This window comes from Podarcis pityusensis (assembly GCF_964106645.2).
Source record: "Podarcis pityusensis genome assembly, chromosome: 1".
Lineage (NCBI taxonomy): Eukaryota > Metazoa > Chordata > Lepidosauria > Squamata > Lacertidae > Podarcis > Podarcis pityusensis.
The window spans coordinates 43,998,045-44,018,798 of NC_138028.1; the positions used below are offsets into that span (position 1 = coordinate 43,998,045).

The 20,754-nt window shown below is 46.4% G+C and overlaps 1 protein-coding gene across 2 annotated transcripts in view; it reads left to right on the top strand.

Annotated features, from left to right (window-relative positions):
* The first annotated feature begins 1,195 nt into the window (after nt 1-1,195).
* Nucleotides 1,196-20,754, top strand: part of TYRO3 (TYRO3 protein tyrosine kinase) — a 63,468-nt gene continuing 43,909 nt past the window's right edge. Inside the window, exons 1-3 of one of the 2 annotated variants that reach the window (XM_080996549.1) lie at nt 1,196-2,049; nt 10,476-10,683; nt 15,510-15,610. In XM_080996549.1, the coding sequence (XP_080852675.1) occupies nt 1,956-2,049; nt 10,476-10,683; nt 15,510-15,610 (403 nt within the window). In that variant the 5' untranslated portion in view covers nt 1,196-1,955. The remainder of the gene's footprint in view (nt 2,050-10,475; nt 10,684-15,509; nt 15,611-20,754) is intronic. The other variant, XM_080996548.1, reaches the window with a different exon arrangement.

Consider the following 20,754-nt stretch of genomic DNA (forward strand, 5'->3'; position numbering starts at 1 on the left):
TGGGCCAGTTCTACCCTCTCCTGCTGATGTGTGCTGTAGCCCCCAACAACATCATGTGTACATTCATTTGAAGGGGCTCTGTGCTTGCCTTGAACCACATATACAAAACTAATCAGAAAAGAGCACCCCAAATGATCAAAGGGATGGAGCAACTCACCTATGAAGAAATTTTAGTTCAGAGAAAATGTGAGTAAGAGTTGCTATATGATACAAGTGTAGAAAAGAACCCTGGAAACTCTTGGTTAGCCCATGGGATTTCACTTCCCGAGAGCCCAGGTTCACAGCTGTGGGGGCCCCTCCTAGACTACGCAGTAGCGAGAAGTGACTTTTGCCAACTTAACCAGCTGATATGCCATCTCAACCCTATGAAGAGAAAGGACCTCACTTAGAATGTGGGTTGTGAAACCCTTGCAGCTCCTTGAATTCCTACATACCCATTTCCTATGCTTTGAAAATCCAAATAGGAGAACTACATTGATTGCATGGCGAATCATCGGAACTGTGGGAGAGCAGCTGAACCATAGGTCATCTAGTGGGGCACCTGTGGGTCATCTAGTCCAGCCCCCTGTAATGCAGGAATCTTTTGCCCCATGGGTAGTTGGAAGAGAGCACCACATGCGAGATGGGGTGTTAATTAAGAGAGACACAAAGGGTTCACAGTCCTCATTACTTCAAGGTATGGATGGGCCCTTCCTTAGTTGCTCTGGTTCCATCAAGACTCAACTATTGTAATGTGCTCTTTGTGGGGCTGCCTTTAAACATGGTCCAGAAACTTAAAATGCAGAACGTAAAATCCATGCAGGTTTTGAAAGAAATAACTAAGGACGACAGAATTTAGATCTGTGATTTCTCGCCCAAAGCCACACGGGTGCTTCATGCTTTCAAACTGCCACGTGTGTATACTCAGTATACATTTCTCCCCGGCTGTTCCTGCATGGAGGAAACGTATTACTTTATTTCAGAACTGGGCTTGGTGTCTGATACTGGCTTTTCCTTTCCCGTTGTTAGAAACCACCAATGTGTGTATTCATCTGAATGTTGGGTGAGGCCGACTTGGCCAGCGCGACGAAACTGCGTCTCTTTCCCCGGGTTGCTGGCGCAACAGGGGGTTGTTGGCGCGCGCGCTTCCAGCGCCCCTCTCGCGCCTCCCTCCAAAGGCGTAGAGAGGCCGCGACCACCCCCGAGAAGAAGCCCGCCATTTCCCACTCGGCGAGGCTGGTGGGAGCAGAGAGGGAGAAGGGCAATAAATAGACAGGCTGGATAAATATTCATGATGAGGCCGGTGATGTCACGATGAGAAGCCGGGCTCGGCCGTGTGGCCTCGCGAAAGCGCCATTTCCTGGAGGAGAAGAGACGGAGAAGGAGCAGGAGGAAGGCGAGGAGGAGGAGGAGAAGGCGACTTGTTGAAGGAAGTCGCGGCGGCGGCGGCAGAGCAGAAGCGGCGAGAGGGGGAGCTCCGAGCCCGGCCGAGGCGAGCGGCGCTTGCTCGCCGACTGAACTCCGCGTACCGCGCGAGGCCGGCAGGGGGGGAACTCCTCGGCTCGCGGATCTTGGATTACAAGCGCAGCGAGCGGAGGAGGAGGCGGGTCAGCCAGCCGGGAGCGAGCGCTGGTGCGGCTCCCCAATCTGCCGCCACCACAGGCTCCCCTGCCTCGCTTGCCCTGCCAGGTCCCTCTCTCACGAGCGCGTGGGAAGGAGAGACCCCCGACGGGACCCCCAGCCCTGCTGCTGCTGGAGACGCCCAGCGCATTCCCGAATTTGAGGGCATCGCTTTGGCTCTCCTCGCTGCTTCCCCTCCCTGCCGATCCCGCTCTCCCCCCAACATCCCCAAACCGCCTCTCCTTCTCGTTCGCCTCCTCTCCCCCCGCCCCCCACCCCCGTTTCATTTCTTCCTTGGAAGCGAGCGGAGGCAACCCGGCGTGGAGGAGGATGACAAAGATGATGATGTGGAAGAGATGGAGATGAAGCAGACTATGCAGATCCGGGGACTCCTGTTGCTGCTGCCGGCACTATGGGCTCTCCTTCTGCGGGACGTCGCGGCTGTCACAGGTAAGGCGGAGAAGGCATGGCTGACCCCATGGACTTACTTGGCTGGTTGCTACTCTCCTCCCCGCGCTCCCTCTCCGGACTCGTTGGGGATGCCTCTCCTCACCTCCCACCCCAACTTTGTCCCTGTGGGAGCCCTTGCTCAGGTCTGACCTCTTGCGCGGATCTGGTCTAAAAATGCCCTCTTGATTTGATCCAGAAATGGGAATCCCTCCGCCTCGCGCGCGCCCAACCCCGTCCTTTGCTGGCTTGTTCGGGCGGTTCAGCAGACAAACAAACAAAACCCCTCGCGTTGACAGTTCACTTTTTCTCCCGGAAGGGACTCCCGGGAAGAGTTAGGAACAAGAGCTGGCTGCCACTCTTAAGTACAGCGGCCATACATCCCAGTGTGTTGTGGAGCTGGTCTAAATCAGAGTTGCTGGTCTGAGCTGAAACAAATTACAGAACTTAATTGGGGGAATGTGTCTCTTCCCCACCCCTTACTTTCTTTGTCGAGTATCCTTTATTTGGATTGTGTATTGTTATTATTTCATTTTCCACCTTGTTGCTGTGCACATCAATAGTATCTGCAGCAGAGTCAAGCTTGTAGTTCTTCTATTTTCTGAATTTGACTCGCTTCCCCACGGCCCCTTGCTATCTGCAGAAAGCCAGCTCTTCCAAAGAGAATGAATGCAGTCTTGGAGCTGTCACGATTTCAGATCTCACACCCCTGTTGTGAAATATGATCTCTTCACCTAAGTGCCTTAAGCGCCTCATTACTTTTCCAGAGGTCCTGAGTGAGGGCACAGCAACACTTACTGGCCCCAAGGGGACTGCTCTGAGGCTGGCATATTTGGAGGTGGAGGGGAAAGTCAGAAAATCTCAGATTGGATTGACATTCCTTGAAGCCATATTTTGGCAGCTAATCTATGGAGTACATCTGTTTTGAAATATTCATGTTTTTAAAAGACCACTTGCTTTGACTGGCGTAATAATCACTGGAAATTTTGATCTTAGGGTTTGCTTATTGAGCAGGCACTTTAAATGTGTGTAAGGCTTTTGCCACCTAATTAATAAAAATAACTTACATTTTTGTATTTCAATATTGACCTCCTTGTTCTGTGTAACTTCTCCTTTTTCTGTGTAACCATGTGTTCATCATTATAGCAAGATATCTGTGAGATACACACACACACGCACCAGTGATAAAAAAACTTTGGGAAACTTAAAATCCCCATGTGTGCTCATTGAGTATTCGTTGTATTCATAGGGTATTTTGGGAATGCACAGTGTTCTGTCTATTGTGACCCATTTGGTGATGGCATAAAAAGAGACATTCCTGTGAATGCTGCAATCGCAGAATATTTCCATTGCAGCAATATTTCCTCCTTTATTTAACATAACATAATCCTAAATACTCTTACTAGGGAGTCCTAGTGAGCCCAGTCAGAACTCACCGGTACTTCTGAGAAAACATACATAGAGTTACATGGTTAGTATACATCATGAAGGTAAAGTGGTTATTCATTTCTACAGGTATCTCATGATTTCACCTCCAATAGACATAGTCAGTTGGGGAGACAACTGGAAGGATTCCAAACATTTATATTGAGAATTCATCTTCCTGTGGAATTGAACTAGCCTAAATAAAGCACTAATGAGTGAAACTGAATATGTGGCATGCTGTCACAAGGTGCAGTTTCTCAGTGTTGCTTGATAGGATGGGAGCCCACCTGTAGGTGAATCTGATGCTCTTGGCTGGGCTAGTTATTTGACTTCAGGTTTCTAGCTCCTGATCTGAAGACACAGCAAGGTACATTAACAGATCCAGGACACCTGCTGACTCCAGCCTTGATAACTGTGATGATCCATTTTCCCACTATTGTACTGGAATAGGAGTTACTCTCCCTGAATGATGTCTAGTGTCTTCGTGTTCTGTCTGGGCCATGAGCTGACAGTTTTAGGTGGGAGCTGTCAGGCATCAGTTTCCAGGCTTAGGTGCTTTGTGTGCTTGAAGGCTGGAGTCAATATAAATCAAAGTTGTCCATTGGCTGAGCGAGCATAAGTAGATGAGAGTAAAAAGACAACAGAGGCTAGGCTGGAAGACAAACCTAATACACTGGAACCACATTGACAGTACCCTATGGTGCCATGTTTTCAGTTCCCTATGATATAAAGTTGACAGCATCATAACCAGGAACAAAACTGACCAGCATTATATACAATTCCCAGCCAATCAGAGTCTGCAAATGTTCTTTAAAATATGGAAAGGTGAGAAAAGTCTGTGGCAGGAGTGAATGGCCTGTGGCCCTCCATATGTTGTTGAACTACAACTCCCATCATCTTTAACTATTGGCCATGCTGACTAGGGCTGGTGGGAGTTGGAGTTCTATGACATCCAGAGAGCCACAGGTTAGGCACCCCTGGCTATGGTCCATTCCAAGTTCCAGGTTTGTTGTGGACCAGTTCAGTCATTACAGCAGTTATCCAGAACCTGTAGGAAATGCTGCTGCTGCTGCTGCTGACTATGCATGGTGGCTATCATGCTGTACAATGTGCCCCTTTGCATGAAGAGCCTCCATGTCAGGAGCAAGATAGTCCAATGGTTCTAGCATGGAGCCCATATTCATTGACATAATAAACAGCTCCCATATGTTATGGTCATGATGTGGAGCCCCCAACTCTGAATTCCCCTCTACAGTGTACACAAAGGATCTGGGGCTCTGGTCTTGCACACTTGGCATCTGAGAGAAAAGATTGCTCTCCCATGCAGACATGTTTCTCCAGTTTCCCATTTTCCTCCCCTAAGAATGCATTTTGGATTCCTTTTCTGGCAGTAATCTGCATTCTCAGAGAATTAAAGTTAACAAGCTGCCGTGCAAAAGAACTTAGCAGCACTGGGTTGTTGTCAAGATAGCATATCGTTTCTGGAAAGAAATAGATGTCTGTTCCCTAATTGTCTTGGGAACAGTGGATGGTTAAAGGCAGAGACCCATAGGAACCAGGCCTGGCAAGCAAGTACAACTCACAGGGTGTTCCCAGTGCTACACTGTTTCCTGCTGAGCATTTGTCAGGGGCGGTGGTGAAATGTAGAATGTCTCTTCCCCAGTCATGCCATTTCCTCCTTTCATGACAAGACACACTTCGCAGTTGGGCAGGATTTTCTGCCCACATTGGACCCAAAAGGTGGAGCAGCCCAGCTAACTTCCCAGGCTGCCAAGTTGTCAGCTGAACTAACAGAGAAAGCCATCCCGGTTTGCGAGGAATGTTTATTATGTTTCCTACATAATATAATTGTATACAGTTACATAATTGTTGTCAATTCTCTAAGCAGCTGCCATCTGGCTAGGAAAGGTAGGTGGCTAAGAGCCACACTGCTTCTTGAGTCCAAATCTGTAAGAATTGCGAAGCTCCACCTCCTAATTGAGCAACATCTTTTGATTTCCATAATCATTACATTGTGAAGAGACGTTAATGACTAGGTTTTAATTATCTCTGTGCGTAAGAGCTTAATTAGGTAACAATCAGGGTTGGAAATTGGGAATATATATGTGTTTGTGTGCATGTGTGCACACTCAATATATATTAAAATTAATCCCTGTTCTTTCCAAACCTTCCTATCTCTTAACCATTTGTCCTTTTCCTTTCATCAAGAGCCAAAAGAAGACTAAAGCCAATTGGTCCCTTAAAAATTCCTGCTCTCTGCACAAAATCCATCCTCCTTGTACTTTGCCTAGTACACTCCTTCAAATGTGACTTGCACTGTGATTTCTTGGAACCACAGCAGAGGGTGGGAATGTAAATCTTAAGTTGCCTCCCAGATATATCAATGCTTGTGTGTTATTAACCCTGTTAGCCAAGTGCATTACTAAAAGCTGAGCAGTCTTGTTGCCACAGGGTGCTGCCTACATTTCATAAGACTGCTTGTCATGTCATGCGTGTGTTTTAGGTGTATGTGGCGTGGCTATGCAGGGCTTGTTATATTCAGTTAGAGGGAGAGCTGAGAGGGAGGATGCTTTCTGGTACACACACTCACACACCATTTATGTCATTGTTGAATCAAATAATAAGGGGTTAGATCATGTTTCTTAGTGGCATGATTAATTCCTTAGCCCAACAACAACAAATGCTGCGTCTGAACATAAAGTATTATTTTGCCAGCTTCATCGCTCTTAGCAATTTCCACTAAGTTTACAGGGACAACAAAAGGGAGAAAGATTACAAGGAGTGCAGCATGGGAACCAGTGAATTAACAGGCTTTGTAATCCAATAAAAGTCCCAATAAAAGAACAACATGCTTTTCCCCTACAGAGGTTCTCTAGTAGGGAATAACATTACTGATGTTGTGCAGGTGGGCTGACTAACTACAGTTGGGTCCCCTGACACTAGCTTCAAGTTCTTACTCTCGCGCAGTCAAAAAATCCCCTAATTACTTTATCAGTCTCATGTAGCAGTATGAGCAATTGCTAGCATGCCATAGAAATATGAATGCAATTAAGTTATATACACAGGGGGATCCTATGGTCCTGGCACATTGGGCACATCCTAGCAGGGCATCTTGGAAAGCCAGTGTCACAGCAGGCCTAGTACTCCCTGAGGTGGTAAACCTGTGTCTGGGCACTTCAGACTGCTGTTGAGAGCTCACATAAATGAATGTGCCTTCATACAAAAATCCCACTTGACATAGGGTGCTTTCAGATGTGAGGTTGTTCAGGTACCATGAGTGGATTATTAGAAGCAGATTTTTATTTTTTTTTAAGCCGGTTGGATTTTCTGCAGAAAGGGTTGTTGTTTAGTCAATTATTTGTGTCCGACTCTTTGTGACCCTATGGACCAGAGCACGCCAGGCACTCCTGTCTTCCACTACCTCCCGCTTCGAGAACACTGTCCAACCATCTTGTCCTCTGTCGCCCCCTTCTCCTTGTGCCCTCCATCTTTCCCAACATCAGGGTCTTTTCCAGGGAGTCTTCTCTTCTCATGAGGTGGCCAAAGTATTGGAGCCTCAGCTTCACGAGCTGTCCTTCCAGTGAGCACTCAGGGCTGATTTCCTTCAGAATGGATAGGTTGGATCTTCTTGCAGTCCATGGGACTCTCAAGAGTCTCCTCCAGCACCATAATTCAAAAGCATCAATTCTTCGGCGATCAGCCTTCTTTATGGTCCAGCTCTCACTTCTGTACATGACTACTGGGAAAACCATAGCTTTAACTATACAGGCCTTTGTTGGCAAGGTGATGTCTCTGCTTTTTAAGATGCTGTCTTAAAAAAAGGGTACATCTGGATTAAAGAAAGAGGAAATGGGCTGGCATTTTGACACTGCACAAAATTATGACACTACATTTTGTGGACACTGCACCAAAATGTGCATGCCTGAGCAGCACCAGTCCTGCAATAGACACATCTGGAACCACCCATAGAGAATTGGGTGTTGGAGAGCCTAACTTCCTCCCTCATGGGCTGGTTTTCTACATGGAGAAACATTCAGTAATCTGAGCTCTCCCCTGGGACCTGTAACTAGGTGATAGTTACTATGCTCAGTCTGTTGTAGGGTCAATAGCACTGCAATCCAACACACATCCAAAGCAGGGTTTGGGAAATGTTTTTGCCCAGAGGGCTACCTTCATCTCTGTCCCTGCCCCTGCGGGCAAACTTTGACAGGTAGGTGGAGCAACCCACTTGTCAGTCATCTGGTGTCATGATGTCAGCTGATAGTGCCCCACCCACTTGTCAAAGTCACTTATGCAGCTGTAGCTTTGCCAGGTGGCATGAGGAACATTACTCTGGGGGCCCACTCAGCTCTGGCACCAACCCTGCTCATTGTTTTTTAATGAGGAGCCTCACTTGTAGAGTACTGAGTGATGTAGTTCCTCTGCCTTCGAAAGCTGTCCTACAGAGGAGAAAAAGATAAACTTGGTGCATCACCGCATTTCAGTTTTGTGTCCTATTGCACCTGATACGTTGCTGCCAGGCAGTCTGGCAAATCAAAGGAGCCCCAAGGAGGACAATTTGTTGAGGCCCCCAGGGGGATAGTTGGCTTCCTACTGGTCATTTCTGTGGTGGGCTTCACTTGTGGTCTGCATGACACTGAGAACAGGGTGCCTACTTTCCCCTGTGCACCATGAATGGCTGCTTGGTTGCCTGTCGAGGAACAGGAGGAACCTGGGGGTGACTCCTGGTTAGCAGATGCACACGGCAGCTGTTGAGTAAAGGAGGGTTGTTAAGCAGCTTCCCCATGTTGCAGGCTTGATGACATTCTGTGACTGTAGGTGTCTCTGTGCTTTGCGCATACACATTTCTTTCTTTCAGAGAGGGAGTTAGAGGAGGGGTGAAGGAAGCCTGTGTCCTAATATGAGACATGATCTTATTCTCCCTGGTGACTCCCTCTACCTTGCTTAATACTTTGGGGAACCTTATCCTTGCAGCCCAAGTTAGAGGGGTAGAGTTGAGGCTCTTGTTGAGAGTTCATGTCTGGGTCTTGAGATAGGTACCTGTTAGCAAGACTCAAGAAAAACAAGTGCTGATCATGATAATACATTTACTTTCATCGGACTTTTGGGTACTGTTGCTGGTGTACAGTGTTTGCTTCATGCAGTGTCTCTCCATCAACTTAAGCACCAATGAATCTCCACCTTTGGGTGTTCCTTGAAATCAGAATGATTCAGCCCCATTATGTGCATTTTGATATCTGAAATCTGGATTTTTTCCCTGCCTGGGGCTTTTATACCCTTGATGGGATGCCATGGTTGGCTGCAGAGGTGGTAGAAATTCGATCCTTGACTAAGCCTCTAAAGGCATTAAAAACAACAACAACAAACACCTCCCAGCATGTTACAGTACAGGAAAAGGCTACTCTAGGGAAGATCTAGTACTGGCTACTGCCAAAATCAACATGTTAAAACAGAGTGAACCATCACTGCCTCTTATGCTGAAAATACTATTTATTTGTTTGCTGTGGGTTGTAAACAATGCTGCACACACAGAGTTCCACTCATGCATGGAACATCCACTTCCTCTTCCTGTGTGTCCCCAAAACCTGCTCCAGAGGGTCCTCCAATCCTCTGGAGCATATTTTGAGGGGGTGTGGGGGACTCCAGGGGAGAGCAGAAACGGGGAAAGTTTTGTTGTATAAGTGGAAGCCTGTTGTGCAAGTAGAAGAAAAGCACTGGATACAACCCTCTGCCTATTTATTTTTAATGGAATTTATATACTCGCCCCCTTTCCATTGGCATGCTGAAGCTGACAAATAAAGTCAGCACTGCACCAAGTAGTTACAGAAACTCAAGACAATACTATTATAATAAAGATAAGACTATTATGATGAAAACCCATCAATAATTGGATAGAAAATTGACGGCTGGCACTTTCCTATTCTGCCAATGGTTAATACCTACAGCAGAGATGGTACAAAAGGCCTGGTCTTCTCTGTAAATTGGCAGCCACATTTTAATCCTCTACCTTGCAGCTTATTTACCATCTTGCTTATTTTCTTCCTTCCCACATATTCTCATCTTCTCCCCAAGCGTTCAAACAGCTTGCATCAGTGTTTGTGCAGCTAACGTATTCCATATATTTTTCTTATTGTGGATGCAATAGCTCTCTCCACCCACTCACTTAAACACATTTGAGAGCCCTGGAGCACATTCTGAATGCGTCGAACCCCTCCACCCCCACCCCAAAGGAAATCTGAGAAACGCCACCACCTGCAAATGAATTGGTGACACTCATCCAAATGGGGAATGAGATCAGAAATTTGGCACTACCTCCTGGGTTTGGGGGTTGCCTGGCTACTGGTTGAAATAATCCCACAGCACAACATTAAGAAGGAGAGGGAGAAAAGTATGCTCTGTAAATGGTTAGTTTCCTTTCATGCCAAGGCTCTACACCAGCCTTTTCTTCCGTAGTGTTTGCAAAACTGCTTGGGAGTTTTTGCAATAAAGAGAAAGTGCTTGCCGAACAACCCCCCCCTCCCCCTATGAATAACTTTCTAAAATGTCAGCTCTTTTCATAGGTGTAGATCAAAAGCCACAGTTTCCTAAAAGCGCATGAATATTACCTGGCAGCCAGAAATCCAGAGAGAATTTTGGGCGGAATTTGTGCTACTGTTCTGAGAATAGCACTTTCAAAAAGCATTGTCAGGGCACAGCTGCAGGGATGTCTTCTGCATCTGTATCTACAACTGACAGGTTGCTACTGTATGGCTTTCACCTTGCTGATCTCCAAATTGGCATGTTGTTAACGAAGCCCTGCATGGATTTAACCTCCTCCATTATTCCCTAACTGGAATTTCTGTACTCTCATCCTATAATCATTCGGCAAATGTAATAAAGCTCTGATGAGGCGTTCAGGTGCCTGCATGTTCTGTTCTCTGGATGTATTGTTGCACTGCGGACCACCAACCTTGGCTAATTTGCTGTATTCCCGACCTCCTCGCTCCCCTTTCGTGGGTGTGGAGAGGAGGGAGGTTGCTTTCTTCCAGGTACAAAGGCTACTGGAATGCCAATCAAACTGAAGGTGTCCCAGGGACAGCCTGTGAAGCTGAACTGCAGCCTCGAGGGAATGGAAGACCCAGAGATGCTGTGGATCAAGGATGGAGCTGTGGTGCAGAGCGTAGACCAGGTGTACATCCCGGTAGATGAAGAACATTGGATTGGGTTCCTCAGGTAGGGCTGATGTACAGAACAAGGGCTTCCAAGTTGTATTACATTATTAATTACCGTAATTTTCGCCCTATAGGACGCACTTTTCCCCCTCCAAAAATGAAGGGGAAATGTGTGTGCGTCCTATGGGGCGAATGCAGGCTTTCGCTGAAGCCTGGAGAGCGAGAGGGGTCGGTGCGCACCGACCCCTCTCGCTCTCCAGGCTTCAGGAAGCTATCTGCAAGCCGTGGGAGCCTGGCGCGAAGTCGCGCAGCTCTCCCACGGCTTGCGGAGAGCTGCCTGCATCCTGAAGCCTGGGGCGCGCTGAGCTCAGCACGCCCCAGGCTTCGGGCTTCGCGCTGGGCTTCGCGCTGGGCTCCCTAGGCTTGCGGATAGCAGCCTGTTCTGGGGGCTGGGGTCGGGGAAAGCTCGGGCTTCCCCCACCCCAGCCCCACGCCTGGGGGGGGGGATAAAATTGTTTTTCTTTATTTCCCCCCCAAAAAACTAGGTGCGCCCTATGGGGTGAAAAATACGGTACTATCATCATCTTCATTATCATTATCATTATCACCATCCTCACCACCACCTGCATTTTTTTATCCTGTGACAGACCACTGGTCACTTAGTGAGCTTTGTAGTTGAATGGACATTTGAATCCTAGTCTCCCCAGTCCTAACTGTTGCACTTTATGGCACTTGGAGTCAGAGCTCAGTGCATTCCACATATTTGCTGTGCAAAACATGGGATTGGCTCCTTGGAATTCCACCTAAACCGTTTTTTCTTCCCTTGTTTAAAATCTCAGGTGTGTACCTAAGACCTTTCCCCATTCTTGTAGTTGACAATAATACTAAGTACTTGAATAGTACCTCAAAGCGCTCAAATGCATTATCTAGTGTGATCCAAGCAGTAACTCTGTAAGTACACCAGTATTATTATCCCCCAGATTTCAGATAGGAAGCCTGAGGCTGAGAGAGTTCCTTTACTAAGGCCACCTACTGAGTTCATGGCGGAGGTGAGATCCGAACTGCAGACTTTCTGATTCATAGCTCGTAACCATTCTGCTGCAGCTACACCAACCCTCCAGTTGTTGAGGAAAGCATAAAGGCAAATGAGCAACAGTCTGGTAAAAAATCAGCAACCAGAGGTAGTCTGAACAAGACTTTCATTGGTCAGAATGAGGTTTAGCTCTTCCCCCCACATTTTCTTATGGTTGTTTCCCAGCCTTTCTCAGCACTATCTTCATGACCATCTCCTATTTTATTCATCACCCCACTATAAAATTTTGGTGTGTGGGACCTTGGGAATGGAGGGAGGCAGAGAGGACTAGATTCCTCTCTAAGATTGGCCAGGAGGGCTGATTTCCCACAGGGGTGTTCAGGCAAAAGAAAGGCTTCTGTTGTAGTCAAGGTTAATTGATAAAGAAGAGGGGCAGGTGCAGTCCATTTGCTAAGACCCAGTGTTTTAAAAACTCAAATTACATTGCATTGCTTTTGCCTGGTGCAGAACTTTGCTGTAGAAGGAGGAGCTGAGCTGAGCCAAACCAAACCAGTGCAGTTTCCATCCTCTATTTTTTCACAGGTTTTCAAGATGGCTTACAGAATAAAAGCAAATAGTTGGGGGGGAAATGTACACTGCAATCTGCTCAATGGGGCTTCAGTAGCAGATGGCATGGTTGGGGAGCCCTCTTCAGATAACCTCTGGTTGGTCGCAGTGCTGCTGCTTACCAGGAGGTAGAAGGGGAAGGGCAAGGATAGCATGGTGCAAGCCTACCAGTGGGAACACCAGATTGGTTCAACTCACTGGTGCATTGGCACCACACCAACCTCCTCCCCCACCAGCTTACCTCTCTACCTCCAGGTAAGCATCAGCAATGCAACCGGCCAACGATTAGGTGAGTGGTAGAGCCTCGCCATGTCATCAGGTACTGTGAATGGTCATATATAGCAGGTGTGAGGAACCTGTGCCTCTCCACATGTTGCTGAATTACAACTCCCATCAGCCCCATCCAATGGGGATGATGGGAGCTAAAGTTCAGCAACATCTGGAAGGCCAAAGGTTCCCTGCACCTGATTATATGGCAGTAATGCAGTAAAAGAGGATGCACCATTAACCAAAACCATTCCAATCCAGTCTAGGACATCTTGAGGTGTACTGGGGCCTGAAATGGCCAGCCCAACCTTTTCTCACGTTTGGTAGCTCCGTTAGGCAGGAAGGCCCAGAGAGGCTATTAAGCTCCTTAGGGATGTAGGGAGTTGCCTTATATCATGGATATAATGGACCAGACCTTGGTCCATCTACATAAGTATTGCTTACACTGACTGGCAGCACCTGTCCAGGGTTTCAGGAAGAGGTCTTCTATCCCAGGGACTTCTGCAAAGCAAGTGCACTGCCATGGAGTTACAGCCCTTCCCTCAATTCCCCTGTGTGGTTCTCTAAGACCAGCATTGGCAGCAGATGTTGTTTCCGCCACCACTGATTGCATGTTCATGCTGTATCTGTCCTTCTGATACTGGGAGCTTTCCCCTTTTCTGGCCTAGCCTGAAGGCAAATGAGAAGGAAAGCTTTACAGCCCCCCTTTCACCTTGTTTGTTCCAATGTGCTCTGCGGCAAAACTGGAGATGTACTTAAAAGTTTCCTTGCTCTCATTTATTCCCACCATGTCCCTTCCTTCTCTCCTGGTATCTGACTAAAAAGAGATGCCCTAATTAAAATCAGACTTCTGAGACTAGATCGGAATCCTGTTGGGAGGGGAGAGGATGTGTCATACAAACCAAGGCTTAGTCATCCCCACAAGAGATGTTCCAGCACATTTACTCCATCATTTAGATCAAGGCAAGCATTCTGCATTTGGGCCAATTATCATAGGGTAAAATATTCAAGGGTAGTTTGCTTAGGATGTTGCGGCGGGACAGGTACAGCGGGTGGGCGGGGGGTGGGAGAGGAAAAGTGCCAGTCATCTTTCCAGATACTGTTTGCAAGTACAGTAATTACTGCAACAATTGCCAGAAGTATACAAAAATTACCTATTCCCAAATCCATCTCTCCGGAGGCCTTTTGAATTAAATAGTTACTTGAGAATCTTGGATTCCCAACAGAGCCCTTGAAATGAAAATGTGCTCCTGGAAACACTTGTTTTACAAGGAGCCGGGATGGGTGTGGAGAGGATATATTGCTGCATTACAGCAAACAGCATTGAAATAGCACCTCTGGCAGCCCTAATCAAATACCCTGTAGGCTGTTGCACTGATGTCTAATTTAGCAAATTGATAGGCGGATCAGGAAAAGCTGAGAGTGGAGCTGCTGGTTGTCCCTTCCCAATCAGAATGACACTTGATCACTTGAGTTTCATATGGTCACCCTGTGATGATCTGCCACAGCTGGAATTGGTAGGGGCTGGACTGACTTTGTCCTGCGGCTATCGCAAGCTGAAGCCGTACAAAGCTGTCTTCAGTCTGATATAAATTGACATATGTGTCTGAACTTGAGGAACTGTGGACAGAATTTCTCCCTTGGTTCATGGTTTAAAGCAACATTCTATGCATTCAGTTACTCTCTACCCTGCTTCCCACTTTGTAAGAAAAGATTAGTATGTGAAATATTTATTTAGGTTTATGCGGTGCTGAATAAGGCCAGAGATGAAGAGCTCCAGCTCTGAGTCATCACCTTGATGAGGGAATGTTTGCTCCTTCCCTTTCACTCTTGTCTAACCAACACATTTGCTTTCTCCGCATGTTTTTAGACTCCAGTCTCAGGGTTAGAGCGGCTTGGCAGACTCTTTTTTCCAAGATGAGGACAGTTAGACTTCCTGGAACCAGGGAGTTAGCTAAGTCACGTTCTTCAAACAGGAACTGCATGGCACTTGGCTAATTAATTCATGCAGTATTTCAAGATAAGCACTTATTTCTCCCGTGTGAGTGCTAAAGATTCCTTCACTGTTTTGAAAAGGGTAGCTTCTCCTCCAATCTCTGTCTCAGTCTCCAAAATCATATGTCTCTGGTGAAAGGGCTGTAGCTCAGTGATGGAGTATTGCTTGCAGGTTCGTCAGCATCTCCAGGTAAGGCTGGGGAAGGCCCATCTTTGAAATCCTGCCAATCAATTTGGACCGGGGAGGCACAACGTAGCGCCCTCCATGTCTTCCATCAGCTCCAGCCAGCATGGCTAGTGATCAGGGGTGATGGGAGTTGTAGCCCCAACAATATATGGAGAGTAGAGGACTAGAGGGACCAATATTCTTACTCAGTACAAGACAGCTTCCTATGTTCCTGACCTATTTTCTGTCACTTGTGGTATGCTTTGCACTGATTAGCTAATCTTCTCTAAAGAGCTCCTTCTGCTTCGTGGTAGCCACACAAATAGGTGGAAGCCTCACCACGTGGTTTATTGCTTTCCCTGCATATTCAGGCTGGATGCAGCCACGGGCCACTGTAAGGCCACAATTTAACATGTTCTCTGGAATCCTGGAAAACAAGTGCTTCTCAGGATATGGCAAACTGCATTCCTTTTGCAGAGCCAAAAACCAGCGGTGACACTTGTGCTTTGCATTCAGCAAGTCCTGGGTTCATTTGCTGGCATCTGCAGCTGACATAAACCTGGGTTGCAGATGTGAGAAAAGCTTCTGTGTGAGGCTTTGGGCAATTGTTTGCAGTAATGGGCCAGATAGAGCCAGGGCCTTGTAGTTAGGACAGCTTTCTGTGATCACATGAGTACATGCTGAAGCTGGAGGGCTTTACTATTTCGGAAATGGCTCCAATGTTTGTAGATCACTGGATGGAATTGGAAGAGCTTGTGAAGACAGCTGCTTGTTTATGCCACAGTGCCATTTACCATTCATCGCTCTCTCAACACTTTAGCTTGAAGTCTGTGGACCGGAAAGACTCTGGGAAGTACTGGTGCCAAGTGGAGACCAACGGGAAGAAAGAAGAATCACAGCAAGTGTGGCTCATTGTGGAAGGTAAGGGCCCTGTCACTGGCTCTTGCCCAAGGCAGGCATGCTGAGGATGCAATACTTGGCTGCAAATTGAAATTGTGGAAAGAAACTGCCTGGATGATGTTGGCTCATTTCCAGTGTCTGTGCTGCTATGACCAAAACAATTGTGCTGTCGCAGTGACCATCTAAAGATCAGAAGAGAGTGGTAGCTGGTGTAGGGGACCTATCAAACAATTTTTGCTGGGTCTTTAGTTCTGCAAAATATTGAGTGCTTCCAACATTATGTCTGCCAACTTTCATTTGAAAGCATGCCCAAGAAACAGCTAGAATTAGCATCTTCGTAATGTTTTAATGGTGAGTGTGATGTCAGATAGGTTAACTATAGAATGAGGGCTCCAGAGAGCCTACCAAAATATGTGTCTGACCCTTCAGATGATATGAGAATCCATGTCTTCCATTTTCTGGCTTCTCCATATGCATGTTTAGACAATGTCAGACCCTGGGGCTTAGTCTTGCAATTGGCTGCTGTGGGGCATGAGTCTGCATCAGGTTACGGGCTAGTCAGATGAGTAAGAAGCAGAAAACATGGTCAGAGGCAGGTATTGGATCAGGCAAAACAAAAGCAGAAAACCAACAACCCCACAGGGTTAGAGGTAATGGACATGGTCAAAGAGAGAGACCAGAGTCTAGTACCAGATTGGGCAGAACTAAAGTACAGTGGTACCTCGCAAGACAAATGCCTCACAAGAGGGAAAACTCGCAAAACGAAAGGGTTTTTGGTTTTTTGAGTTCCTTCGCAAGACGATTTTCCCTATGGGCTTGCTTCGCAAGATGGAAACGTCTTGCAAGTTTGTTTCCTTTTTCTTAAAACCGTTAATACAGTTGCGACTTGACTTCGAGGAGTAACTCATAGCATCGGTGATTTTTGAAGCTTTTCCAAAACTTTTCCGACACCGTGCTTCGCAAGACGAAAAAAACCGCAAGACGAAAAAACTCGCGGAACGAATTAATTTCGTCTTGCGAGGCACCACTGTACCAGAAGCAGAGACATAATTGAAAGGTGCCTTGGAGGTTAGGTACCACAGGAGGCAAGCTTCAGGCATCTCTGATTAAGGGGCTGGCTTGGAAATATATACTTTTTATAAGGTTGGGTGTGTCTCTATTGGCTTTTCAGGTCAGCTGACCACCTTCAGACTACAGCAGGCATCCCCAAACTTGGCCCTCCAGATGTTTTGGGACTACAACTCCCATCATCCCCAGCTAACAGGTCCAATGGTCAGGGATTATGGGAATTGTGGTCCCAAAACATCTGGGGGGCCGGGTTTGGGGATGCCTGGACTACAGTGTCCCATGAAAGCAGTGGGAACAGTACCTCAGCCTAGAAAGCAGCCTTCACTTATAGAGTCTAGCCTGCCTGGTTCAGAAATCAGAATGCTAGTGACGTAGGAGACCAGGTGCTAGTGACGTAGGAGACCCGGCTACTCTGGAAGTCCTGGTTCTAAATGTCCCTTGGTGCCTTACAGAAAATGATTTTTTGATTAATATAGGGTTGCAGTGGTTTTTCTAGGCTCATTGCTCAAGCCTTCAAATAACCCATGTTTCCAATGCCATGGAGAACCTCACGAGACAGCCATTGTTTACCCATGAGCCATGTTTTTAACTGTGCTAGAGAGGCATGTAGGGTTTCATCTGCCAGGTTTGCCCAGACTGACAGCATATTAGTTTTACATAGTATTCATTGTTATAACTTATTGCATTTAAATCCCACCTTTTTCTCCAAGGAGCTCATGGCTCCCCCTCTCCTCATTTAATCCCCACCACAACCCCATGAGGTAGGTTAGGCTGAGATGCAGCGGTTGGCGCAAGGTCACCCAAATGAGGGTTTAAACCCTGGTCTCCCAGGTCCTAGTCTGCATCACCCTGGCTCACACAGACTGCGCACACAAACCTAGAGGATACACTGAACAGCACTCTGGCCTGGTATCAACATAAATATGTACCATTTAGAGTGGGTGGCTCCCTGCATTTGCAGCTGTACGTCCTTCCAGGATTATGATGCTAGCAGACCTCATAAAGCTGCCAGCGTCAGATCTGCACGCTCTCTGGAAGGGAATCTGCGGCGGCTGCAGGCTATCTGCAGCAGAGTTACATCGTTGATGGAGTAGGCAGCGCTCTCCTGTCTGACTCACAGCTGAATCAGTGTCCCAGCATGGGCTCAGAATACTGTGCTGCTTCAGGTATTTGTCTTTTTCCATGAAGAACTTCGTATTTCCTAGTCATTTGAGGTTTCATAGTGGTTTGTTTTTAAGAAGAAGAGATGTAATCTCCCGTGGCAGTTGGTGCCTGGATGTAATGCAGAGGTGTATGTTTAGACTTTGTCTGCCACGCTGGAGAGAAAGGAGGTGCCTGTTACTCCCAAGCCAGGAGTGCATAATACATCCTTTCTTTGTCCTCAGGGGTGTGCCTTTGCCACAACCATTAGGTGGAATGGGCCCTTCTGTTTTGCAATGTCTATACTGGAGCTTGACAGCAAATTATTGACCCTTTACTGGCCAAGCTGCCAGGAAGCGCAGCTCAATTCTATGTTAAATATTTGCTTGGAGATAAAGATAAGTGTCATTGATGGAGGCAAATTTCTATCAGGGTTGGAGAGTATGATAAGACTGCAATTAACCGCCTGAAGGTGGAACAATTATTATTTGTTATTCTGTATATAAAGTAACTGAGCTGCTGTTACTGGGCCACACTCTTTTTGTGGCTCTATAAATACAAAAAAATATAAATAAAGGTATCTTCAGATTTGTGGCAGCAGGAGGATAATGGATGAACAGGATATGTGCTTGTGCAGTGTGGATAAGAATGGGTGTATGAGAAAGAGAATGACTGGGCGATTGAGGAGAGATGCATCTGATGAAATGGAGTGTTGTCCACTGAAACTGATTCCATGGTACATGTTTTAATCTTTAAGGTACCAAAAGATTCTGTAACAGAACATTTGATGAGCCTGAGTTCAAATTGCTGCTTAGTGCAAGGGCAGGGCATCCCTTTCAACCCAAGAGCTGTATTCCTTTGTGAACTATCATCCAGAGGCCACATGCCAGTAGTGAATGTGGTCCCAATTTAGGCAAAGCCAAATGCACAATCACACACATCTGCCAATCCACTCCATTTAGCCACGCATATACATGCACATCCCATTCACACTCAGCCGTCCATTTCTGTCACTCACCCCTCTTTCTCTCTCTCTCTTTCTTTTTTTCTCTCTCTCTGTCTGCCACTCCATTTTCATTCTCTGCCCCTTTCTCCTCTCCATCATCCATTCATTCTCTTTCTCAGGCATCCCTTCTTATTCACACACCAGAAACATATACCCCATTTATCCATTATCCTCTCTCATTCTCTCTCTCTCACCCACCCACACCCATGCATAACTGGATTTTTCAAGTTTTTCAGCTTGAGGATTGTTGTTTTACAAAAGAGCAAGTGCTCTTTTTTCAGTCACCTCCCATTATCTGAAAAGAAAGGAGCTTCAGTTCTAAAGGGGATGCTATACTATCAGGCATGGTGAATCAGTCTGCCTTGGGCAGCTGATCATGCGTAGGGTGGGGTTGGGGTGCAGTATGAATTTTCTGCCTTAGGCATTAAAATATATTGAGCCATTTCTTCATGTAGCTTCACTTTCCATTGTAGATCTTTTTTCTACTGTGGGTTGTTGTTGGGTTTTTTTTTGACGTGGTAAAGCCACCATGCAGCAGTTTCTTTCCTTGGGATCAAAAAGGCTGGAAGGTATTGTCCAATCATAGGGTGGGGAGCATGAGCAGATCTCAAACCCTTGTCATTCACACAAAGATAATACATCCAAATATGTCTTACACACATAAAACCCAATGCACAACCCAATTGTGTGGCTAACTGCCAAATTTTCCCTATGAAATTGACCACATATTTATGGCTGAATGTTATTTGTGTAGAGGCCATATTTAGCTGCACCATCCTTATGTCGATGGATGGGGATGGTGCATATGGGGATGATGGAAAAGGGGAGGCTCATTCAGCCTATGGTGGATGCCTCAGTTCAATGTACCCTCACATAGATGCATTAGGGCAGAATTTAGTTTCAGTAGTTTGGCGAGGCCTGGTATAAATACTAGAATTGTTCCTCATCCAGATTTCTATCGGAGTTATCAGATCTTGTTGGCAGAGTAACTCCATTGAGTTAGCGATCCACCAATCTTTCATTTGTTCAGAATGCAGCACATGCAAAGTTTGCCCCAATATTCAGCTTATGTCTCTCCTCACCCCCTAGTTTACCAATGTGCAGTATTACATTGATTAAATCACCATGCAATAAGAAGTCTTGCCATGGCCACACAGTTGTATCAGGTATCCTTTTCGTGCAGCATTTTAATCAATGCACATATTTCGTCCTATGAATTGGTATCCAATTTGAGATGGGCAGGGATGATAACTAGGATGAACTGCTCATGTGCCATTTCCAACAAAGCTTTTAGAACTGGAAGGTCTGGGTGCACAACGAAGGACAAAGCCAATGTACTGCAGATAATAATGAAATGCAGGGATGTGGGAATCTGTGGCTCTCCATATGTTGTTGGACTACAGCTCCCTTCACCCTACCATTGGCCATGCTGGCTGGGGCTGTTGGGAGTTGGACTCCAACAACATCTGTAGGGTCACAGGCTCCCCATCCCTGATAACATGAGACATCTGCAGCCCTGATGAAGAGCCTGTTGCCATAGAATAGCATTGTACATCTCAGGGCAATAGAATATGCACTGTATAAGCATTTTGTGTCAACTTTATGGCAACTCAGAAAATGTTTGCCCTTCCAGAGGAAAATGTTTCAGCATACAAAGAGGGTTACTTTCCTCTCCCGCTCTTCAAGGTCTGCAGCAAGGATGAGTGAGCATCCTTGAAATCTTAATGAGCAGCCATTAGTGATAATCATGTAAAACCCTTGTAATATTGCAGAATACTGTGCATTCATATGTTGTCTTACAATTTTGTTTGGTAATGAAATAGCACACATTGCTAACATACACAATGTACACAAAGTCTGCTACCCGTCTGCCTAAGATTAAAGGAGCCCAGGTATGTCTGACTTGAAAGAGAAACCATTAGACTTTGGCATCCTTGTTATAAAACACTCT